The sequence below is a fragment of the Pinus tabuliformis genome, chromosome 9 (assembly GCF_031772625.1).
Source record: "Pinus tabuliformis cultivar Carrire ecotype Pingquan chromosome 9, CPIR1, whole genome shotgun sequence".
In the NCBI taxonomy this organism is placed as follows: domain Eukaryota; kingdom Viridiplantae; phylum Streptophyta; class Pinopsida; order Pinales; family Pinaceae; genus Pinus; species Pinus tabuliformis.
The window spans coordinates 386,890,603-386,916,884 of record NC_142307.1 but is presented as its reverse complement, the minus strand read 5'-3'; the positions used below and the strand labels follow the sequence as shown (position 1 = coordinate 386,916,884).

Genomic DNA, 26,282 nt, shown 5'->3' with positions numbered 1-26,282 from the left:
ATTTGGCAGGCAGAACCATTCTCATAAAGGCCATTCTTTCAGCCCTCCCAATCTACCAATTTGCTACTACTCTCGCCCCAGCAGGCATCCATAAGCACATGGAGCTGATTATCAGAGGTTTCTTGTGGAAAGGAGGAAAGCAAGACACAAAGAAATTCAGCTTGGTTAAATGGGACAAGGTCATTCTTCCCTTAGAAAAAGGAGGGCTCGGAATCAGAATTCCAAGACTAGCTAACATGGCAATGGGCTATAAACTAGTATGGAGAATTCTAAATGAGAAAGGGACCTGGTGGACAGAGGTGCTCAAGAGAAAGTATTTAAACGGGACCAACAGCAGCATCCTATCAGAAAACATCACTGAAAGACAGTGCACTCCTGTATGGAAGCTGATCAAGAAGACTCTTCCTCAATTCAAATCTTGCATCTCCAGAGCTCCGGGGAATGGCAAAACTATCAATATTTGGGAGGACAGGATAATGGGCATGGAAGCAAGGGCTATGCTCCCCAACTACAGGGCCCTGCAAAGGTGGATGGCAGAGGCTAAAATCAAATCTCTTTATGACCTCTCTCTCTGGGATCAGGACTGCTGGATAGGCTGGAGACCTCTCTCCCTCCCGGATGACCTCAAGAACCTCTGGATTGAGCTCAAGACTTCTCTAATAGGCTCGGCCCCCACAAACAGAATGGCAGATGATAAATATGTCTGGGACCCTAATGGGGGAAGCTACACGGTCAAAGAGGGATACAAAGTCTTGCAAAACGCCTCAGCAATCAATAATTGGCCACTTCATAAAGCAACGTGGAGAATTGAGTGTTTGCCAAAGGTAAAGTTTTTTAATTGGACCCTTCTGCATGGTAAAATCGTCATTGCAGAAAATCTCAGGAAGAAGGGCATTCAAGGGCCTTCAATTTGCTGCATGTGTAGGGAAGCTGAGGAAAGCAGTACCCATCTCTTTAGGGACTGCCCCTTTGCAAGAGCTTGCTGGAATCACATTATCAGCCCCCTAAGCATCAATGACCTCCCCAACCAAATCGTTCTCCTACAAAAACAATGGGGAAACAGCTTCCCCCAATCTGGTAAGGGTATGGGCCTAGTCAAAAGGACATGGAACAGTATCCCAGCTAATCTCTGCTGGCAGATATGGCTAGCTAGGAATAAATGCATTTTCAAAGACAAAAAGCCAAGCATCTCCAGCGTTCTTGCCAAAACAATGGCTCTCATCTCTGAGACCATCGAGGCAAATGGCAGAACTCAGGCAGACCTGGACTCGACAGATGAAAGAGTGAAAGAATGGATTAGCAAGTTCAATTACAAAAGGGGAACAAAGGAGCAAGCAAACACATGAACTAGGAAATTAGACTGGAAAGTGAGAGGGACGAAAGAAGAAGTGGAAAATTGGATCAAAAACCAAAACAGACCTACCTTGCACTTTGATGGGGCTTCAAAGAACAACCCGGGCAAAGCGGGAGCAGGTGGAGTTATCAAAGACTGTCAAGGAAGACACATAGTTACATACGAATGGGGCCTGGGCATCATGACAAACAATAAGGCGGAGGCATACAGCCTCCTTCTGGGGACCTTCATCGCCAGGAATCTTGGTCTAAAAAGCCTCTTGATAATTGGCGACTCTGCTATTATTATAGCAGCCATGACATCAGGGAAAGACTTCAAACAAACAGCTCTAAACAGAATTAAAGAAAGGATTAAGGAAAACATCAGGACTCTCGGTGAAGTCACCTTCAAGCACATCCTCAGAGCAAACAATGTGGAAGCAGATGGACAAGCGAACAAGGCCACTGAAAGGCAAACAGGTCAAGTAAAAGAAAATGATTATGTGTATGAGAAAGCCATCCCCTAAGCAGATCCACCTCAGCGCCTCTCTCAAGAAGCCCAGTCACCTCAGGAATAATCTTCTCCGTACCCGGCCCTTCCCCAAATCTCCCCTCTGCTCAACCTGGCATCATCGGAAATCCAAGTGTCCTCTCATCACTGAGCCATATCTCATCGGGATTTCTCATCTGAACAGCGCAAACATTTTCAGGATATGGGATCGTGTCCATCCCCTCCGCACGTTCCTCGACAGCAGAAAAATCATCTCAGCTGACCTCTCTGCTCTCAAGAACAGAACAGTCCAGATCAGACTCAAGCATATGAGGATCCTTCATGGTCTTATAAATTGCAGACGAGTCTCATGTAATAGCACAGCTTTGGAGGATTATAACATTGTTATATGTAATCGCAGTTGTGTTCTATGTAATCGCGTTCTCTCCAAGCGAAGGCATCGGGCTGAAGGCTACAGCTCTCACCGGGAATCCGAGCTCCGCTTCGAGCCCCTGGTAACTGTGGTTTTATCCTCTGTTATTCACATGCTGACTGTTTTGTTTCTGAATTGCAACAGTGTCTCTGGATTGTTTTGTTTTGCATCCCCTCAGCCCTCTCCCAGGTCTCTAAGTCCTCTGCTCCTCTCCTTCCTGAGCCTGCAATCCCGTGTCATCGCCTCCCTTCCATCACTGCTCTCATTTCCTCCCACAAGCCTTGGTTTTCTTTTAGTTAGGATGGCAGATCAGCAACAACAACCTGCGGGCCAGGCTCAACCAGGCAACCCTCTGGACAACATCTTTAACAACAGGGACTGCACCATGTGCAAGTCCCACACATTCATGATAAATCGCTTGACCCAGCAACTCAAAGAACTGCAAGAAGACTATCATGCAGACAGGAATACAAAGCGCAAAAAATTGGATAAGAGGAAGTCAGAGATTGAATCATTAAAAGAAAGATGCAGCCACCTGGAAGCGGCCATTGAACATATTCGCTCCCTTACCCAGAGCTACCAAGCTGAAGCTTCAACCAAGGCAAGCGCCAGGAATCCAGATGACTCAGTCACTCAACACTACCCTTAAAGGATGCATTGTAAATTTAGGTGGATAGGAGGTTCTTTCGTTAGGCAATATAGTCGTCTTTGTTTTGCTTTCTGTTTAAACAAAAGGAGCAGCGAGGAATATGGGTCTGCGCACCCTCTTTTGAATCTCAGCTCTAAGCTCCATTTCTCTTATGTACTAGAATTCTGTATTACAGGGTTTTATAATATATAAGTACCCGACTTCGTTAAAAAAAAAAATAATGCAATATTTACTTCTATTTCTTTAATATGCATTCTCTTTTCCAAGAATGCAATATTTACTTCTATTTCTTTAATATGCCAAGAATGCAATATTTACTTCTATTTATTTAATATGCATTTTCTTTTCCACCAAAGCAATAGTTACTTCTATTTTTTTAAAATGCCAAGAATGCAATTTTTACTTTTATTTCTTTAATATGCCAAGAATGCAATATTTACTTCTATTTCTATGAGCAAAATAACATATACTTATCTCTTTAGTTGACCAGAGAAATCCAAATCATGTGTTCCAAACATTCCAGGAGGAAATTGAGCGCAAAGCATCAACACATGATCTACGTGAGAGGGATTTTTATAGAATACGTCTTGCCAGAAGTCATAGTAAATATGGAGCGCACAAGAGCTGCGGCAATGGCAGCCTTAACCTGACCTCTTCCCGAAAAGGCTTCCGCCCAACTATGAGAACCCTCACCAGAATTTATTGCCCACCGCCCTTTACACTTCAGGTTGTGCGGCAAAAAGCTAAATGCCAATGATATTTCCCTAGAAGGTACTCTCTAACTTGACCACTATGGATGGGCGAATTCATGTAAACCAAGAATTAAATGGAAGTGAAGAGCTGTGACAGAGACAAGAATAACCCCCAACTATTGCATGAATTCACTACAACCAGAAGACATGCATAAAATGATGAACCCAAAACCCTACCAACCGCTACATGCATGGCTTTTCTAGAATGTTTTCGGATGAAGCACTATCACCATTACCCGCCAAAAAGAATGTTGTCCCCTCATTCAGTACACAACTACCAAAAATCAGTTAATAACTGATTCGTAACTTGAAATTACTTTTACACAAGGTTAATTATAATAGGATATTACAAGAGGTAAATCGTGACATACACCAAGACCTTCTTTTAGGCCGAGAAAATCTTAATGTGAAAGGAATAACAATTTAAGATATTCCAAACCCAACACGGAAGGAAGCATATTCGTTCCAAGTCCATAACTTATCACTACAGTTCCCGTAAGAGTCTTAACCAAGTCTTGTATACTTGGAATGGAATATCAATCTAATGGCCGCTTTTAATGAATTTAATTAAATCAAAATCTTTATTAATTAAATGTAGTTTTACTTTACTACATTAAGCATGGGCGCCTCTCCGCCGCTTTAATTACTGGAGTGAATGTGTGTAAATATCCTCAGCGTCAAAAATTCTTCATTTAGTTTCACGTTGGTATTCTTGGTATCTGCGGTAATATTTTGCACATTTGTAACTTTGCAACCGCCAATCTGAATTAACTTTGTATGTTGGAAATAAATCACCATAGCTCAATCCAGGGCATGATGTTACTTGTCAAGCAATGAAAAGAATTAGAAATTTAGTTTCACGTTGGTATTCTTGGTATCTGCGGTAATATTTTGCACATTTGTAACTTTGCAACCGCCAATCTGAATTAACTTTGTAGGTTGGAAATAAATCACCATAGCACAATCCAGGGCATGATGTTCCTTGTCAAGCAATGAAAAGAATTAGAAATAAAAATCATTGTTTAATGTTTGTTTTAAAGGGTGAGAAAATTTATTCTAATTCAGTTGTCAATTCAGTAATGAAGACAATCATCTGTAACTGCTATCAGCGAATGCAGGTTGACTCATCACTGTTATTCAAGGAAAATCACGCCACCTGGAATAACCAGCTGGTAGTATGTAAGGGGACAGACTTTCACTCCTGCCAGGTGCCTCTGGGTCTAACCTAGAATAACCAGCTAGTGGCTCGTAAGGGGGCAGGGGCCTCTAGGTCTTGGGGCATTACCCTGTTTCCTTGCAATTCTTAGTGAAGCAGAAACAGTTTTAGGACATACTCCAAGCCCAATCACTGCCTAATACAATTGTCAAGCAATTGAAAAGACTGGAAATTTAATTTAAATTTTTAATTAATTATTAAAACAATAACAGAAAAGATGAAGAAGGGAAAATTAGTCTCAAATATTCTATCTAAATGAAATCCAAACCATTCATTTATTTTTTTCAAAAATTTATGCAAGGCCATAGTCCAAAAGTTGAAATAAATACACCTATATAGCCTAGATGCTTGGAATAAGTCCAACATGTGTAAAGCTCCTATGCTAGATCTATGATCAACCTGTGTAAAGATTAAGACTAAAATTATGTGTAAAGATTAAGGCTATTAAAATTTTAGAGAGGTTGAAATAAATACACCTATATAGCCTACATGCTTGGAATAAGTCCAACATGTGTAAAGCTCCTATGCTAGATCTATGATCAACCTGTGTAAAGATTAAGGCTAAAATTATGTGTAAAGATTAAGGCTATTAAAATTTTAGAGAGGTTCAAATTGCTAGATTGAAAACTAACTCACATGAGGTTCAAATCACTAGACATAAGTTTAGGGAGGTTCAAATCATTAGATTAAAAACTAACTAGCAAATTGAATATAGGTTTATTGAAAAACAAGTACTAATTATTTTTTATAATTGTTAATAATTTTTTATAATTTATTCATAATTTATATCGTTAAACTGTACATATTTCTAAATGTAATTTTCCAATATAAATTTTAATGATTTTGTAATACATTATCAAATAAGTGCTTATCTTGTACATGCAACTCATCAACTCGATAGTGCTCCATTTATGCTTATTAATTTGTTAGTTAATTCTTTATTTCCAGGAAAAACCTGAAATATTTAATTACTGTTGGATGAAAATTATTTAAATATGGATTTGGATTCGAATATTTATATGGATTTACCAATCACACTATGATATTTCATTCATATACTTAGGATACTTATTATTTCATGGAAAAATTAATTTTTTAAATAAAAATTAAAAAACAATGATACATATATTTTTTATTATTTTTATTTTTAAGAAAGATTTTTCGACGAAACCAATTAGTGTGATTCATCGCCAGGATGTTAGTCGGAATTCCATATTATACAAAGATGACTTTAGCGAGTGATATAACAAACACCATCAAAATAGAATCAATGCCCGCTATCACCGAGCATTAAGAATCACTTTAAAAAGTGAATTATATTACCAAGTATAAATTCTTGTCTCTTATGTTAAGGGTATGATCATGTATGGAGCCTAGATGCTTCAGATGAGTCCAACATATGTGTAAAGCTCCTATGCTAGAGCTATAATCAAAATGTGTAAATATTAAGGCTAATAAGATTTTAGGGAGGATCAAATCACTCGGTAGATGTTTTAGATGGATTTTAATGTGTGTAAAGCTGCTATGCTAGAGCTATGATCAACATGTGTAAAGATTAAGACTACTAAGATTATTAAGATTCAGGGAGAATCAAATCACTGGATTGAAAACTAACTGGCAGATCCAACCACATGTATTTATTAAAAAACAAGATAAAGTATTAATTAGTCCCAACATTTAGTTCAATTGGTCAAATCAGTGTTTCGTTGATTGGAAGGTCAGGGTTAGAACTAATTATTGGCCGCGGGGCTAGATTCCTTCTGGGGTTGATCAGCCCAGATTTTTCCATGGACGTAACGACCACCCAATGACCAGGGTGTCCATGAACCATAGCTTAAAAAAAGTAAAAAATAAAAATAATCATTAATATTCAATTAATTTGTTAATAATTTATATTGTTAAACTGTATTTTTTCCCAGATGTAATTTGGCAATATAAATTTGTAATTTGGCAATATAAATTTTGGTGATTTTATAGTCCAACAGATAAGTGCTTATCTGGTACATGCAACTCAATAGTGTTTCATTCACGCCTATTAATTTGGTGGCTAATTCTTTACTTTCAGGAAAGCCTCTCTTCTTCCATGAGAGATTTAATTACTGCTCGATGAAAATTATCGTGGTGTTTCGAAAGGTTTTCTTGCTGAGTAGCACTCTGTTTGGAATTTAATTGTTTCGTTTGGCAATCAGAGGAGCTCTGGTATGGATGAAAAGCAGTGTGCTATTTTGTTTGGAAGTAGAAAATGTTAGAAGCTCTGCTGACAGAGTCACTGGGACTTTGCCTCGAAGGTTACCTTGAACCATTCTGCAATTTAAAAAAGATTGGAAAACACATCTTAAATTCAATTGCTGAATGTTGCTTTTTGGACCGATCTTGTAAGCTATATAGAGGGTTCCATTACCGCTTTGGACAGAAGCCGGATAGATTCATTTATGAAGCTATAAATGGGCGCACAGCATTTCCTACAGGAAGCATTGATCTCTTTTAACCATATTTGTAATGTATCAATGTTATTTAAAGGGCATTAAGGTCATCTCCTCGTGTTTAGAATTTTATTCTCCTTTGCCTTTCTTTAATTGCTGATTTTAAAAAATGTTAAGATGGGCAGAGAAACGCCCAAGAAATGGTAATTCATCAGCATTGCACTTCTGGACTTTCTTGCAGAAATGGTACCTTGTTGTGCCATCTCCGGTAACATATTTACAGTAGAATTGTAAACAAATTGTCTGACATATGACAAGTCCCCTATAAGAACTGTGTATTGTCTTACAGTAGAATTGTAAACAAATTGTCTGACATATGACAAGCCCCCTATAAGAACTGTGTATTGTCTCTCTATTTCAAAATTGACATATCGCTTTTATGGTTCTACTGTGTTGATTAATCAAATAATACCAACATCTCATCATTCACCTTTTCAAAACCGTTTTGGACATTGAGAGAAGTTGAAAATCACCTACTCTTCCTAAATTACATATTTCATGGAATTCCACTTCTATGCAATTGTTGGATTCCCAAGAAATGGTATTTCATCAGCATTGCACTTTGGCTGGAGCTAACCAGCCTGCCATAGGGCATTAAATGCCCAGTTATATGCAGGCTGGATAACCCGATAACACGCGCACACCCATTTCTTATTTATCTAGTCTCCGTGCGGGCGTGTTATCGGGTTATCCAGCCTGCATATAACCGGGCATTTAATGCCCTATGGCAGGCTGGTTAGCTCTTGCCTTGCACTTTTGGACTTTCTTGCAGAAATGGTACTATATTGTGACATATGACAAGCCCACTATAAGAAATGTCTATTGCCTCTCTATTTGAAAATTGACATATCGCTTTTAAGGTTTTACTGTTTAATCAATCATATTCATTTGTAGCAGATAATCTCAGCATCCCATTATTCACCTATACAAAGCTCTTTTGCACATTGAGAGAATTTTAAAATCTCTTACTATTCCTAAATTACAAATTTCATGGATTTCCCTTTCTATGCAATTGTTGAATTCCACAGGTTGAGAAGATTATATTGAACACTGACAAAAGGAGAGAACTTTTCTGCTAATTATGCAGTAGCATGAATCAAAGTGATTATGCACAGCCTAAAAGAATAAATGGATTTGACCAACAGATGAAAAAAAAATCATGACTAAACAACCAAGCAAGAAATCAAACTGTAATAGTAATAGGAAATATTCCATAAGTTTTTAAAAAATCACTGTATTAGACATCTAACTAAGTGCCACCTAGCATCAAAATCAGATACGAAAGCTCAGGGCAGGGACATCAAGGAGTCTTGATTCTGAAGAATAAACAAGTGCTGCAATTACTTTTCAAGCAAACCAAATACACTGTGGCATAAATCCTCCAGGGATTGATTTCTTGAAAATGTTGCTCCAAGCTGCCCATGCAAAGTTCGGAAACAATACAAATTGTAATATTCGTCTTAAACGTTTTCAATGGGAGATTCAGAACCTGGACGTTCAACCAAGCCCTCCAACACAACCAGCTCATCCAAAAGTGCAAGTTTCTCCTCTTCTAGATTTTTCACCTCACTCTCAACCTGTTTCAGCTCATCTCCTAGAGCAGAGCCTTCTTCCTCTAGAATCAAGTACTTATGCCTCAAGGCTCGATACTCATTCGCTGATTTAGTGAGTGGCGAATGATCTGGAAGGCCATTTGGGGGAGACCTGGAGCTGTCCCCCTTTTTCTTAGAATTCCCACTCTTCTGACTCTTTTTTGATGTTTTGGGCATCTTTAGTGCTTCTTCCTGTCCGACCTCATTGTGTGCTTGAAACTGAGCTCCGGAAGTTGTTTGAGACAATAGTTTCCTTTTTGGTAGCTTGGACTTTGATGCATCATCATCTATAAACATATTTTGGTCTTGCACTTTTATAGATCAAATACTTCTGGTTATCTAGAACTTGCAACTGGCATATAGGTCAGTCAGCCAGAAGGATAGATCTGTTAAAGCATGTATAAAATAAGGATCCGGTAATCTCCAATACTTCCTAAACACAAGAAGAAGCAAGCAATAAAAGGAAATGAGAGTATTGGAAAAAGTGAACAATAATGATAATTTGCATTGCTAGAATTACTAGGCTTATATAATTAATAATAAATCCATAAATTTGAAATTCTTATAGCAATATGCCAAAGAATTCTCTGATCTTCAAATATTACTGTGACCAAATAAGTAGAACAGAGCAACCTTCCAAACTTTATATGAACCTCTCAAACCACAGTGGGAAGACGGTTCCCCAATAATCAGAGAGTTTGATTTCGGCCTGGAGCTCCTCTCACTCAAAAAGCGAGGAATAAAAGCCAAAATCAAAAATGCATTCTTCAACTAGCAAATTTCTAGAATTTTCTTTCGGTTATGTTGGACAGCCCTAAATCCTGTGAATTCAAATCTGATGCTAGGTATTTCAGCTTTACTAACAACACTAAGAACACTCACATCATTCGTCCAGCAATGCAGTGGTGCCCTGGGAAATTAAGGAATATAAAGTCAAGGAATCCATATTCTATTTAAAGCAGATGAATGGCGAACAAACAATGAATACCACGATTCTATATTATCTTCCATCGTCTGGTGTATTTTAAATGAATGCCGTATTTACAACAAAAGAAAGCAATTTTGCAATTTTAGTATCATAAACCGGAAACCCTCACAACACCATGGGAAAAAAACCCTCTAAACCCTCTGTTTGCGATAACCAACCCAAATGCTGTCTCTGAAACCAACTTAACCCTCTTAATTGCACAGGTTTCAAAAAATCACGGCAACGCGCAAGCAAGAGAGAAACCATTAGCATAGATATAGAGATCATTTGAATGGTTGCAACTGGTGTGCAGGAATTGAACTCCAGACCATTTGGCAATTGCTTCTCAATAACCTCAAAACCCTGAAGATAAAAATAAAGGCAGAGGCCAAATACAGAACTCTGAGAGCTAAAGAGATCATATATAACAAGAGTTTATTCAACATCGGCCAAAAACACAAGTAATCGGTTCCGTAACAACATTCATGAATTGAAGAAAAAGGGAGATTACCAGGGAAACTTTGCCGGAGTGAGACCCTGGACTTATAGGTGGCCTGCGATTAGCTCTCGCTATTCTTCCCTTGCAAAGGAAACACTTGGTGAGAGAAAAACGGTGGAGTCAGTTTTTGTATATAGTCGATGTCCCACGAAGCGTGCCACCAAGGGTTTGTTTGCGGGTCTGATGTGGAGACCTACCAAGGCCCATTGTAACTCGTTTCTCCACACAGATTAATTTGCGAAGTCTAACTGTTATATTTTTTTATTAATGGTTTGTTCGCTGGTCTGATGTGGAGGTCCAAGATTCTTAGTCACTTGTTTCTTCAAATGGAATAATTTGCAGACTAGATTAATCTGTATTGTGCTATGTTTTATATTTTTATTAAAATTTGGATGGTTTTGATGAGAGTTATTTTTTATTTAAAATATATTATTAAATGTATAAACAAACTTAAAATTGAGAAAAAATTTAAAATATTTAATTTATACAAATTTAATATTTAAATTATTTATTTAATAATATTTAAAATAAAATTATAAACCTAAACTAATAAAACCTATTTTTATTAAATTATTAAAATTTTAAAGTAATAAATCATAAAACCTAAAATAAACCTACTTAAGAGGTCAAAATAGATGGTTGGAGCACAAACTCGGAGGGTTTTCGTTAACTAAAGGGTTCTCTCTACACCAATCTTGACCTCTGCAGCAAAACCTGACAACTTCTTCTTCAATAGCTCGATCGTTCATCTCCATTGGTTAGTTGGCAGTTCTAATCGACACCTCGGGCTATGACGTTACGGAAATCAAGCAGTGAGGGAAATCAAAGAGGAAGGAAGACCACCCACGAGATGGTTCAACAAGCGGGCAATTTCTTCGTGAATTCAGGTAAAGTCCAATGATTATCCAAGATCTTTTCTCCATCTCCCACGCCACCCATCCCTCAATGAATATGTTCTCTTGGAACATCAGGTCCCTGAACGGCAAGAGCAACACAAGCTCTTTAAAGATCAAAGTAAAAAGGAAAACCTTGGTATAGTAATCTTGAAGGAAACCATGTGTACTTGTGAAAGAATGGAAATGCTCTCTCAAATACTCTGGAAGGGGTGTTAGGTTCAATCTCTTGTTGTAAGCAACTCGGCCCACAACATGTTCGTCCTTTGGAACCCTTTGGATATTACTTTCCAAGGTTGGTTGGCATCCCCTCAACTTCTTGCAGTAAGGATGCAACCAATAGGTGTCAGTGACACATGTTCTTCATAGCAATCTATAGATCACCGCTAGTAGCTAAGAAGAGAAACTTTCTTCAGGGTTTATTCACCCTTCGCAATCTTCATCAGATAGAGCCTTGCATAATTGGGGGGCATGGGGCGAAGGGCATTTCAATATGATTGTATCCCTAGAAGAAAAATAGTGGGGGGATCTGTAGATTGTGAAAATTTCTGAATCTATACATAAGAAATCCTACTGCAATCACTGCTTTATCATCTCACACTTGTTATTACATTCAACAAGTTATTTAATTTATAAACGGTGATGAAAAACACTATTGCAGACTACACTAACATACAGATCATAATTTGAAACAAATATGAGACAAACACACAAGGGACATCATTATTTTTGGACAACACAACCCCGTAAAAACCCAATGCGGGAAAACTAGTGCAACAGATAGAGGGTTTGTATTATTAAGCAAGTAGAATCTGAGTACAACAGGTTGCCTCTCACACCGGCTAACCTTTCAGAGAAATTGCGACAGCAAGAAATACATACGACGGTTTACCTCGTTCTCCAAGTCAAAATTTATCCACTGAGTCGCCTAACTCCGTGACCAGGTGCTAAAAATTAGGCTCAAAACTCAAAGTGGCAGAATCCCGATAAACTCAGCTTCAGATCGAAGTGCTCGTCATCCTGATTCTAACGATGCGAACGACACTCGAATCCGAGCTCATATGAAGAAGTTAGAGCAAGTCAAAGTTCAGGTTTGACTTGGACAAATGGCAGGAGTGGATGACGTGGCAAGACCGTTCAACGAATGGGGAAGCGCCAAGTGACAAGCTGCCATTGGCCTCGCATTTCATAAATCGCATGTCGCAGGTGGGTCGGCATCAAAGAATCGGCCCTAGAACAAGTCAGGGTGCGATGCGATGAATCGGCCCCCAGCGTACCCAGGTTTGCGATGCAATAATTGCACATCGCAAAAATGCAGAGTCTCATATATCTGTTACCTCCCTCACTCTGCTGATTGTGAGTTGCGATGGATCCTGAATGCAATAAGATTATGGGTTCTAGTTAATAGTTCGATTGGGTCCGCGGTATCGCAATCACACATCGCCCCACCGCGTTCACAGACCATAAGACCGTTGGTTCTCTGCCAATTGTGATTTGCGATGGAACAGTCGGTACCAATAGATTATGGATCGCCGCGCAAGGAAACTTTCGCCCAGTTAGCGCAATTTTGGAGCAAAATTGTAGGTTCATGCCAGAAATGGTGCAATTTGTGGAGCGAATATTGGGAGAACTAAGAGAGGTCATAACTTCTTTAGTTTTCCACCAAATTGGATGCAAAAAGAGGCTAGATAACCATTTTTGCATATTCTAGACTCATTGGAGCAAGTTTTCGAAGCATTTGATCATTGTAAACACATATTTTTACATTATTTAGCATAATAGAAAGGCCCAAGCCATTTGGAAGCTGGACCAAGGAGACGTAGCCCAGGAGGGGTGAACTCCTTTATCATGTTCCTGTTGTAATGTGTTTTTGATGATGTTTTGTACATGTTTATGTTGTTGTTCAGTCTCTTATTTATGTTAAATTTCTCATAAAATTAACATAAAAACTCATCATTTCACTTGCAAAAATTCATGAATCCTTAAGCACAATGAAAGCATTTGTTTCTAATCTGAGGAGGATCTTAGCACAGCAATCTAATATTCTAAATCAAATCAATTTGGTATTAGAGCCCTAGGTTTTCTTTGTGAAAGAAGGATTTAACTATTTGCAAGTTTATGTCATGCTTACAAGGTTAAAACTCAAAAGAGGAGAAGGGAAGTTGGTTGGAAGCCCTAAAGTTGGGTCAAGGGGAAGGAGAGCAAGGTTGCCACAATCTCCAACACCAATTCAGCCTCAAGTTGCAATTGAGACTCCAGAGATCATGTCTCATGAAGGAGAACCTACAAACATGACAGAAGATGAGAAGACCTTCAGAAAGGCTTTATTTGATATGACAGAGATGGTAAAGGTCCTCTATGAAGAGAGGAATACCAGTCTGCAAGGGGAAAGTTCCAAACCTACCAAAGGAGAAGGCTCTTCAGGAGGAGGTAATGGAAATGGAGACAAACCTCCACCCTCTCCACCATCTTCTTCATCTTCTTCTTCACGAGAATCTTCAGCCTCTTCCACTAACAGAACCCTTACTCATACTCATCATCATACTTTAAAAGGAACTGGTAAATCGCCTTTTTTAAAACTTGATGTTAAATTTGAACTGCCCATGTATAATGGTGAAGTGAATGCAAAGAAGCTTGATAATTGGATTCGTTGGTTGTAGGTCTATTGCAGGATTCAAAACCTTCAAGAGGATGACATAAATATTCATTTAGTTTCCTTGAGAATGGAGGGTGCAACGTTGGTATGGTGGGAATCAAAGACCCAAGAGGACATTAAAAAACACGATAAGATCTCAATTTCTTGGAATGATTTCATTGCTGCAATCAAAAGACAATTCTACCCTCTAGCTTATATGCAGAAATCCATCATGAATTGGCAGAACTTTAGATAGCTTAAAGGTCAAAATGTGCAAGATTACACCCAAGAATTCAGAAAAAGGTCTTTGATGTTAGGTGTAGATTTGCAATTGTAGGACACATTGTTGAAGTACATTGAGGGCTTACACAGTTACCTTAGGCATACTATCTTAATGTTTAGTCCCAATAATCTAGATGATGTGTGTGTGCAAGCCACTCGTCCTAAGGCAAGAGGGAAAAACACCCCAGAAGAAGGTAGTAAAAAGCCATTTAAGAGTAAAGGAAAGGAAAAGCAAAGAAAATTGCGTCTATCAAAAAAGAAGGAGAAAAAGTTTCATGCAAACATTGTTCCAGAGAGGATCACAATGAAGCTCATTGTTGGAAGCTTCATCCTGAAATGAGACCAAAGAAAAAAAAAAACAAGGGAAAACAAAAAACAACTACAACCACTCAACAAGATTTGGGATCTGATTCAGGTGATGAAACTAAAATCACAACCATGGGGTTAAAAGGAAAAGAATCCATTGCTAGCACTATTTCTTCAAACTCACAAAATGAAACTCCAAACGAAAAGAGGAGAATAGAACTTTTCCACATAAGGGTGATATCAGAACACAACAAGATTGATATGCTTTTCGATAGTGGCTCTCAAGCCAATCTTATCTATGAAAATATTGTCACAAGTTTAAACTTGGAAACCGTTCCACATCATAAACCATATCCACTTGGATGGGTGTGTGACAATGCGCAATTGCAGGTTACTAGAAAGTGTAAACTAAGATTCCTTATTACTACAAATTTCATAGATGAAGTGGAGCTTGATGTTGTGCCATCAGATATATGTAGCATAGTTTTGGGCATCCCGTACCTTTATGACAGAAAAGCTATCTTCCATAGACATGAAAACAAATATCATTTATTCAAATATGGAGTAGAATATATTGTGAGGGCTCATAGCAAGAAAATAAATCTTTCACTTGTTAATGCAGGGAAGATGAAAAGAATAGTGAATTCGAGTAAGAATTTTGTGCTTCTAATGATCAAACCTAAGAATGATGTTGATAATTAAGCTTTCAAAGGTTGTGATTCAAATTTGAAATCTGAATTGGTTGACATAGTTACCAATATTATGAGATGTTTCAGGAACCAAAGGGATTACCTCCCAGGAGAAGAATCCAACATGAGATACAGTTGCAACAATATTGTCCTCTTCCTAACATTGGCATGTACAGGATGTCAACGATGGAAAGCGTAGAAATTAAGAAGCAAATTCAAGATTTGTTGAATAAAGGGATCATCAGACCATCTTCCTCGCCATGTGGTTCACGTATTGTCTTGGTGCCAAAGAAGGATGGAACATGGCGCATGTGTGTGGACTTTTGTGCATTGAACAAAATTATGATAAAGAACCGTTATCCACTACCTAGAGTAGATGATTTACTTGATCAATTGAAAGATTCAAAGTATTTTACTAAGATGGAATTAAGAAGTGGCTACCATCAAATTAGAATAGCTGAAGGAGACATTTGGAAGATAGCATTCAAAAAAAAGGAATGTTTGTTTGAATGGCTAGTTATGCCGTTTGGTTTATGTAATGCTCCCACTACATTCATGCATGTGTTGAATGATGTGTTGAGGCCATTTCTTGATGAGTTTTTCATAGTCTACTTGTTGAAATGTGGCAACAAGAATATTCCAATTTTCATTTGTTCTTGAATTAAAATTCGAATTTAGTCTCACCAGCTGCTTGAAAAATAATTAAATAATTCATCTTGAGTTAATTAGTTGGAGAAATTCAAGTTAGAAGTCTTTCTGAAGTCATGCAATAGTTATCCCTTAAATTAAGGAGATTATCCCTTAATTAAGGAGATAAGATTGAGTTATATTTGAGTTGTAATTAGTTATCTCAGTTTATTGAGTTAAGCCCAGTCAAATTAGTTCCAAGCTGTTTGAGGAACTAATTGTGAGTTATCAGTCAGTTGATGCATGAATGCACTCAACTAGTGTACTCCAGATAACTGAAGATTCTCTCATCATTAACTCATGCATGTCTATTCTGAGAAAGATCCAGTTGAGATTAAAGACAAGGACAGTGTACTATCAGTTGCATGTGTTTTCTTATAAACAAAACTCATGCATGCAGAAGGAATTCATTCCTTGAGGATTGCGCAGTTTTACAGGGTGTGAGATCAGTGTGAGTGATCAGTGTTTCACTTGGTAACAGGAGGATCACCCAGGAGAAACCACACAAGGAAATAGGAGCTTGGAGGGTAGAGGAGAAGGCTTATGAGAAGTCTAATTTTCCTGTGAGCATCTGTGAGGATTGTACTGTGAGCTGGCTAGTTGTGAGAGCTAAGGCTTTGTGTAATTCTGAGATATTTCCAACTTGTATGATAATACAGATAGTGGGGTTTTTAGCTGAGGCTTTCCCCTGAGTATTCTTCTATGTTTCATGTGCATTGATTCTTCTTCTGGTTATATGTGTTTAGCTTGATCTTGATCAGATCTTTTAAGCTTCTGCAAATTGATTGTAGAAGTAGGTTAAAGTATTTTGCTTTGGTTATATTGCATTATCAAGTTAATCTACAGTCAGAATTTCTAAATGGTATCGAAGCTGTGAAAAGTATACTGAGAAGAGAATTCAAAGTTTGAAGTTCGGGGTTGCAGGTGCAAAATCGAATTCTCATACTTCAAGGTTGGCCAATGGCATTCAATGGCTTGAGACTCGAGTATGCCTTGGATGGTAGCTCGAATTACATAACATGGAAAGATCGCATGGACGCTGTATTAGAAGACAATAGCTTGAAGGAATTCATTGATCAAGAAATCCAAAACCAGCTTCAACTAATGCACAAGAGTTGGCTGAGTGGAAGAAGTGTGTGGCGAAGGCAAGGCGGATCATCCTTGAGGGAGTTCGAGACCATATTGTCTCGAGTCTCCATGGGAAGGATACTCCATTTTCAATGTGGAAGACATTGAAGGACCTCTACCAGAATAGTAGCGACCAGAGGAAATTGGCGCTCAAGGATAAGCTTTGAAGAATCAAGATGGAGAAAGGCGATACTATTTCCACATATCTGAACAAGCCCACCACCTGCAGAAATGAGCTTAGTAGTGTGGGAATAACTACTGACGATGATGATATGGTGAGCCTCGCTCTCCTTGGCATTCCAAAGCACTGGAATAGCTACCAGGAATTTGTGAATGGAAGAGAGAAATTGCTGGATTGGGAATGACTGTGGTCGGATCTCATGTAGGAGGAGATCAAGAGGAGCACATGAGATGGTTCTGCATCCAAGAATGATGATGAAGAAAATCTGGCCTTAGCAAGTAAAGCAAGGAAAGGGAAGGGGAAGGCTTCCCATTCCAAATCGAATTCTTCTCATGGAGGGAAGAAGGTTGACAAGTCTAAAGTGAGATGCTTTAATTGTCACGAGATGGGACATTATGCGACAAATTTCCCATCGAAGAAGTCCAAGAAGGGATCCTCGAAAGGATCGAAAGGCGAGGCATTAGCCTCTCAGTTCAAAATGGACTTTACCCTCATCGCATGCATGGTGTCATCGATGATGGGTTGTGTCTGGTATCTTGATAGTGGAGCCTCATTCCACATGACCAGTGATAAAAATTTATTCAGTGCCTTGGAGGAGAAAGACCTCAAGATGTGCATAGAGATGGGTGACGATGGAAGGTATAGTGTTTCAGGAGTGGGCACGATTGCTTTTCAGAGGAAGCATGGAGCTCCTCTAACCTTGACAGATGTGATGTATGTGCCTCGGTTGAAGAAGAACTTGGTATCAGTCGCGATGTTGGAGGACAAAGGCTACAATATTGTCTTCAGTACAGGAAAGGCATTCCTAAGACACATAGCCACGGGTCAGACCAAGAGGATAGGGATTCAGGTGAAGAATCTATATAAAATAGAGGTAGATGATTGTGCATCATTGAGTACGAAAGTAGGATTGGTCCAAAGCCAAGACATTGGCGAGTTGTGGCATAGGTGGTTGGGCCATTTACATCATGGGGCCTTGAGGATAATGCAGCGGATATCTACAAGACTTCCCAAAGGTAAACTTGAGCAAGTTGACACATGCAAATGTTGTACCTTGGGAAAGTACACCAAGTCTTCCTTTCATGATCGAGACAGTCGAGTAGAGGCCATCTTAGAGCGAGTTCATGCTGATGTGTGTTGACCATTCTCAACAGCGTCCACAACGAAGCAAAGGTATTATGTGATTTTCATTGATGATTATTCTCGTAAATGCTAGATTTATTTCATGCATAGAAGGAACAAACCTTCACAAAGTTTTGTGAGTTCAAAGATTTGGTCAAGAAAGAGTCAGGGAAGAAGATCAAGGCCTTGAGAAGCGACAACGGTGGAGAATATGTCCCTCAAGAGTTTAAGGACTTCTGTGCAGCAGAAGGAATTAAACTAGAGTTGACGGCACCTCATAGCCCACAATAGAATGGGGTGGCCGAGAGGAAGAATAGAACTATTGTAGGGGCAGCACGGGCGATGTTGCATGACCAAGGCCTAGCACTTCACTTGTGGGCTGAGGCATGCAACACATCGGTCTATTTGCAAAATAGAATCCCGCATCACATACTTGGGATGAAAACACCAAAGGAAGCTTTCTCCTGTAAGAGACTAGATGTGGGTCACTCCAGGATCTTTGGCTCATCGGTATATTGCAATGTGACAAAGGATGAACGGAAGAAGCTTGAGCCAACAGTAGAGTTGGGGATACTTGTGGGGTACACTGATACACCCCACAACTATCGAGTGTATCTACCTACCAGTCGGAGGACAGTAGTTCGCATAGATCTCAAGTTTGATGAGCAGAAGGCCATGCGAGTTTCCCTTGAGAGGGAGCTCCAACTATAGGCTGTGGAGGAACTGTTGGTTCCTAAGGAGGAGGAGCCTCAGATTGATGCGGAGCAGCTACATGCAAATGTTCCAAGAGTGGAGACATCCACTCAAGCAGAGTCTTCCAGAGATGGACGGAAGCGCACAAGAGAAGCTGATAGATTGTTGACGGATGCGAGAGAGAATGTGGGAGAACCATCTTCTCAGTGCAGAGAGATGAGGTCACTTGAGAGGTACACTGGATACATGGCCCTTGTTGGGGAATGTGTTGAGACCAAGCCATCTTCCTTTGAGGAAGTAGTGCAACACCCAATTTGGGTTGATGCTATGGTGGAGGAGTATGACTCCATAGTTCGTAACAGTGTTTGGGACATGGTTCCGAGATCGGTTAACAAGTCAGTTGTGAGTTCCCGTTGGCTTTACAAGGTAAAGCAAGCTGCTAATGGTAGTGTGGAGAAGCATAAGGCAAGATTTGTTGCCCGTGGTTTTTCACAGGTCGAGGGGATTGAATATGATGAGACTTTTTCTCTTGTCGCAAGGTACTCATCTATCAGATTGATGTTGGCACTATCAGCACAGATGGGTTAGAAGATCCATCAGATGGATGTGAAGATTGCATTCCTCAATGGCAAGATTGAGGAAGAGGTGTACATAGAGCAGCCGGAAGGTTTTGAGACCTTTGATTGTGAGTCGCATGTGTGTCGACTCAAGAGAGCTTTGTATGGGCTGAAGCAAGCACCTCGTGCTTGGTACACCAGTATAGACAACTAATTCACCGGGCTGGGCTTCACAAAGAGTGAAGCTGATGCGAACCTGTACCACATCATGGTGAAAGGTAAGACACTAACCGTAGTATTAGAGACTGTGTAAAAGCAGTTATATTCTTGCTAAAAGATTAGTGATATGGCAAGTAATACTTGTACCAAACTGGTTAAAAATCTTCTAGATAACCTGTGCAATTTAAGAACCTGTATAAACTTAAGAATTTATGTGCAAATTTAAGAACCCGTGTAATTTAAGAACCTGTGTGAATTAAGAGCCAAGTAAATCAAGAACCAGATATGAAATGCCATAACATCCAAAACCCATAGTCAAGGGGACAAAGGAAATCACTGAAGTTGCTAGTGCAACGAGAGGAGAGAAGCATTAATACATGAGTAAAACTATTAACAATCTCGAATAAGAATTGGGAACAAGCTATCGAGAACCATAAGAGGGTTTACTCCTAAAGCCGAAATGTGTAGCATTATCATAGGTGAAGACTGCTAAATTAGTAGTCAATACCCCTGTAGAACCTTCCTGAAACCCATTCATAGGAATCGAAACCCCAAAGTGATAAACAATAACGGTGTTTACATTCTCGCCTAGTTTCTTGAAAGCTTCAAGAATCATAATCATGACGGAGAAACCCAGACACCCTGTTCTTTCCCGCAAAAGTAAAAGTTGAACCCATACTCAAGCTCAGAGCCACTACGACAGAATTAAGCATGAACATTTAAAGGGGTGGAACAAATTCACACAGAACATTTAACTCTCATGAAACTGTACACACAAACTAAATAAGAGTAGTGCTAATAACTCGATAAGGAAGAGCATACATAATTTCTAGCTATGGAAAGAAAATAAGATACAATCACGTTTTCAAGAAAATAAATCTGCATTGAATTGGCATAAGCAAACTTAAACGACTTTTGTCTTTTACTACAAAACTTAATAGGTCATGATAGAGTTTAAAACTGAACAAATCTCCACTAAAACCTTAGATACAGGGCCGCAGCCGACCAATAACCTTAGATAGAAACAATTTATATATGTTTACAACTTATACATAAGAGAAGACCTCCACCAGGAGAACAAGAGAGCTGTTGAGTAGCTCGACATGGAAATTCCATTAGTTCCAGGACAAAAGTGCCAGAATTAGCACCCCTAGAAAGGTTGATGCTAAACCCTCAACTTAAACTGAGAGATTTCTCCACTGTCAAAAATCCAGGCAGGGTTGCCAATGGAGCTTACCCGGGAACCCTCGAGTGCAAAAGCTAGGTAAGGAAACCGCAAACACCATTTTTAACAGCTTGTAGACCGTGGACCCGCTTCCACGACACCTGCAGAAGGGTGTGAGGAAAAATGTATCAGTAAATGATCTAGAATCAAATAAACATTGCGGAAAAAGAAACAAAGAAACAAATGGAGAAAACCTCACCTGGACAGCTTAAAGAGTATTGCACATTCCATGGAAGAAATCTCCACGACCCCATTTCTGAGACATTCCAATAGCATCGTTTTCCAAAGACTACAGGCCGAGCAAGCCGCAAGAGGAGAAGGAGAGCCAAGCAGGGTGCCAAGGAAGGAGGAAGTAAATGAATCGTAAAACCCAACAAGAGAGACTGAGTAGCCTTCTCGAAAGTGCCCAACCGTAAGATTGACAACCTATAACCTCCACCGTTGATGTGATGAGGGATCTGAGGAGTTCTAACGCATCTGCAGTGCCACATTAAAATGACATAGCAGAGAGTTAAATGCAAAAAAATCCAGTGTGTGATATGGTCGATGCGTGAGTCGATGTATCCGGTATGGATTAAATGTCAATTTAATGAGATTGTTAGTGAGCAAGGAATAGGACTCACCTATGAACGAAATTCACATAATAGTGCATTTATCGATAACTTAGCTGTACAACAGAATTCAATGATCCGAATAATGTAAACAACCCATGAATTAATTACCATGGTAATGGTAATGCTTCTATGTTTGATATAGTCATGGTAATGTTAATGTTCTATTTTTAATTTTTTTCTATATTTTTATTATGTTGAAATGGAGATATGACAAGGACCTCCAAGCCAATCTCCACAAGTTATAGCTAGACAAAATTCCTAGTCTAAATTGGTGGGGTGTTTCCTTTTTATGGGATCTTTTTGAAATTATAAGGCCCAAAATTCTAAGGGTTATTGAAGAGTCTAGGAAGGAGGGCCATATCTACCGAAATTTCAACTCAACTTTCATCGCCTTTATTCATAAATCTATCCATCCCTATTCTTCTAGTATTTTAGACCCATTTATTTATGCAATGTCATTTGTAAAATCATAGCCAAGATCAATGCTACTAGGCTTAAACCTATCATAGCCAAGATCATTTCTAGTAGGCTTAAACCTATCTTATCGAGATACATTTCCATTGAGAAATTTGCATTATTAGAAGGTAGATAAATTCATGAAGCTATAAGGGTGGTTCAAGAAGACATCCACAACACCAAAGCACAAAATATGGAAGTGGTTGTTATAAAAATTGACTTATCAAAGGCATATGACAGAGTTAATTAGATTTTTATCATATTTCTATTTACTCATCTGGGTTTTAATCTAGACTTCATAAACTAGATCATCAGTTGTATTCAAATGGTATCTTTTATGGTTCTTATAAATGGATCAACATCCCACTTTTTTCATGCTCAAAGGGGATTGCGTCAAGGTTGTCCCATGTCTCCCATTTTATTTCTTCTAGTTGCAGAGGGACTGAGTCGCCTTTTATCTAATGCTAAGAAGAGGGGGTTTTTCCATGGTTCTCTCATAGTTAGAAACATGGCTATATCACATCTTCTTTTCATTGATTTTCTTATATTTCGCTTCGTGGATGTAGAGACATTTTGGTTCTTGTGTAGATCCTTACCCTTTTTGGCCATGCCATAGAGATTTTGATAAAGCACCAGAAATCATCCTTATCTCATCACAATCTCTCTAAAGATGAGCTCCATTAGATATCCTAGCTTATCCCCTATGACTCAAAGCCTATGGAGCTTGGTTTAAAATATCTAGGTTTCAAGATAAAACAAAATTATTACATCAAAGAATATTGGGCATGGCTAGTTATGAAGGTGGAAAAGTACATCAAAAGTCGATACCATAGGTGGTTGTCTAGGGTGGTCACTTAGTCATCAATAAATTAGTGTTTGAAGATATATTGGGACATTAGGCATCTTTAGCTTGGAACACCAAGTATGTATTAGAGAAAATCATACACCTATGCTTTGGTTTTCTTTAGGCTAGTAATAAGGAGTCGGGGTATTTCCCTGGGTAAAATGGAACTCTATCGCTAAACTGAAATCTCCAGGAGGATAGGCTTAAAAAACTTATTTCATTTCTCCAAAGCTCTAGTTGTGAAAATTTGGTTAGTAATTAATCTCCTCTTAGATTTTGCGGACCTTTGTAGTATGTTAAAAGTATATTTCTCCTACTTATGTTGAGGAATGGTTAAGAAATACAAGAAATCTAAGAACAAACATATCAATTGTTTGGAGAGTGGTTTTAAGTAACCACCCCTCCCAACATTTACCCACTTTTACAAGATATTCAGGGTAAATGTGAGTTAAGCGCTACTATGAAGTGACCCGACCTCCAAATTCCAGTGATGGAAGTGGGGCCTACAACCCAAATATTTATTGATACCTCTCAGAAGCACTAGATCACCCAAAGTTAGTCCACAACTTATGATGATCAAATCTTAAGCTCGAACTTCCTTTCCATAAGCCTAACACCCAAACCACAACCACAAAACAACATGCATGTCGTTATGAGGCTATAACCACACTCTTAAGCCTACTTCCATGTAGTTATGACCTAAATTTCCCACTTTAGTGCCAACGGTTCCAAGATCTGAGACACTTTTCTAGGCTAGCCTCTATACCACTTCCCTAAACAACATGTGACTTTCCAAAATTATTATTAAGGAAATGTGAAACATTCAAACTTGAAGAAATAAATTGACCTAGATTTTCTAGGACACATTAGACATTTCATAAAAAATATGGTAAACAAATAAGTTATAGGTCATGAATGCATTTATGATATTAAATATTTGAACTTTATCTAAAACAACCAAGAAGGTTTAATTCCCTCTCAAGTAGATGCAACAACATTTTTTAGCACATTAATTTGTCATCCATTCAAATACTTATCAAATCATAAACAAGATCCATAACTAGAGCTCACCATAGATCCATGTTTATAACTAACACATAACAAAAATATTAACCACGACAAATCAAACATAAAATAAGCATGATAACAAATACAAGTGCTCATAGATCACAGTAGGAAAATAAATCTTGTTAATATATGAAAAATCCTACCAAGTCAAGGATTTGCATATACCACTCCACCATAGATTGAGCTAAACCAAATATTTCTTTCAACCAATAACCACCATGCCATATTCCAAGCATGAATATGGGATCTCATGGGATAAACCAAGACATAATCAATCAGGGACTCCATAGGTTAAACCAACTCCACCCTTAAGATACAATGATCTCACCTAAAATGGTCCTAAGATCAAAAAACCAAACCAAGCTTGGGTGCCTCAAAATTTCTCCACCATACCCTAAGAAATTTTCATTTCTCCACCCACATGTCAAGGGTGTTGATTTGTGGTAGCATCAGATGTGATATAGCCATGAAAATTGGTGGAGAGGCTAAGGCACACAAGATCTCCAAGACCTAGAACTGGTTTTGGGAAATTCTACCCGGTTGGATAGATATTAAAATAATTAATATTTTTAATGGGGTTCCTAAGTCTAAACATAGGAAACTTAAAATATTAATGGGTATATAACATCCCTTTTTGTGTACTAAATTATTGTAAAACTAAGCTGAGTTAAAGCTAGGTGTGATATTCTCCCTTGTGTGTTAAATGATTGTAAACCTAAGCTAAGGAAACTAGGCGCGATACCCTCCTTTGTGGGTTAAACTATTCCAAACCTAAGCTAAGGAAAGCTAGGTGATATGTAATGTGAAAAGCAAATATGTTATTAAATAAATTAATAAAATAAACCACTTGGAGGGTGGAGCACCAAGAGAGAGGAGATTCTTGCCAAATCCCATTGAGGAATGGGATAGAGATGAATATTTCATGATAAAGCTTTTAGATGTGATTCTAGATAAGCTTAGATGGATTAGATATCCCTCAGATGGATGGGAGATAAAGATTCATCAGACATAAAAGATTTGTGGGAGATAAAGGAAAGATTTTATGAGAAAAAGCCTTGTGGGAGATAAAGACGAGTATTTCTGAAAAATACCTAGGCAAATGGAAAAATCCATAAAAACAGGAAGCCGCTAATGGAAACTAAATCATGAAAGAGGGTATTAAATACCCAGTGCATCGATCAATTGAGGATAGTCAATCCTTGGTAAGGTCTTTGGCTCGGGGGAATCAAAGGTGATTCACAGTTGGGTGGTGGTGCTCTTCCCTCCAAGTGAGGTTTTAATTGGTGTCAAATGCGTGGAATTTTTTGTATGATGATTCATACTCTCTCTATTATAGTTCCAGTTTGTTTATGAGAAGATTTTGTTAAGTCTTTGTTATAGTTCCAAGTCATTTACAAGAATCATTCTTGATTTTTAACGCCATGAGAATGTTTGAAGGAATTACATATGTTGATGTATTAATAGATTTAATGGTGGTTTCCCTCTAATCTAATGACGTTCACTTACATGGTATGTGTTTTATGTGAATCCTTATGAGGTTAAATCATTCAACTCACATATAGTGATGGTTGAATTTATCTCTACTATGGAAATGCCAGATTTTCTTATGCATGTTGCAATCCAGTGTGAACTTAACGCTAAAAGTATATTCAGTGGGTAACAATTCTAGTACCCATTCGTGATAGAATTTGCATGTGGCATTTGTTCATAAATAAATTACCTATGTTAAATTTTTAATATGAGAAGGATCGCAGTTTTATACATGTGACCCCTTTTTCCTTCAAGAGAAAAGTTAATAGCAGAAGCAGAATATGTAGTTGTAAACACTAACCTTGTTTACGAGGAGATCATACATAAATATACATGATCATCTCGCATTTAATAATGGAATATGGTATGCTTATATTTTCCTAAATGGGTAATTAGGCATGCAGAACAGTTGCGGAAATAAATGCTTCTCATGGTATGACGAATGGTTCAATTATTTGTGTTTGCATGTTAATAAGATTGCCTCCACTTAGGGTAATGTTAGCTAGTTATATAGGTGAATGAAAGGTTGGCTGATAACATATTGACTATGTGTACAAAACTATGATCATGTTTGACCATGATAGCTACAGTAAACTTAAATTAATATCCCTTAATGCTTGCAAGAGTTATTGAGTTATTTCAGAGTTTTGTTAGTTGCATGTCATGATTTGTTCCCTTTCTCCAAGTTGGGATTAAGCTTAAGGGCTACTATAAGAGTGTGAAATATGGTTCATTATTTT

The 26,282-nt window shown here is 38.4% G+C and overlaps 2 protein-coding genes and 1 long non-coding RNA gene across 4 annotated transcripts in view; all 3 read right to left on the bottom strand.

Annotated features, from left to right (window-relative positions):
* Window positions 1-26,282, bottom strand: part of LOC149148771 (uncharacterized) — an 89,591-nt gene that overhangs the window by 9,671 nt on the left and 53,638 nt on the right. The window lies entirely within an intron of this gene.
* On the bottom strand, window positions 8,547-9,258 carry LOC149148774 (uncharacterized). The gene has a single exon (XM_089440607.1). The coding sequence runs from the start codon at window positions 9,242-9,244 to the stop codon at window positions 8,816-8,818; it is 429 nt and encodes a 142-aa protein (XP_089296733.1). The 5' UTR covers window positions 9,245-9,258; the 3' UTR covers window positions 8,547-8,815.
* LOC149148773 (uncharacterized) lies at window positions 9,294-10,731 on the bottom strand. The gene is made up of 2 exons (XR_016262845.1): window positions 10,426-10,731; window positions 9,294-10,277 (listed from the first exon to the last, which is right to left on the bottom strand). It is a non-coding gene; the product is annotated as an uncharacterized LOC149148773 (long non-coding RNA).

Excerpts from the sequence above, each read along its gene's own strand:
- LOC149148774 (XM_089440607.1), bottom strand. The coding sequence starts at position 9,244 with ATGTTTATAGATGATGATGCATCAAAGTCCAAGCTACCAAAAAGGAAA.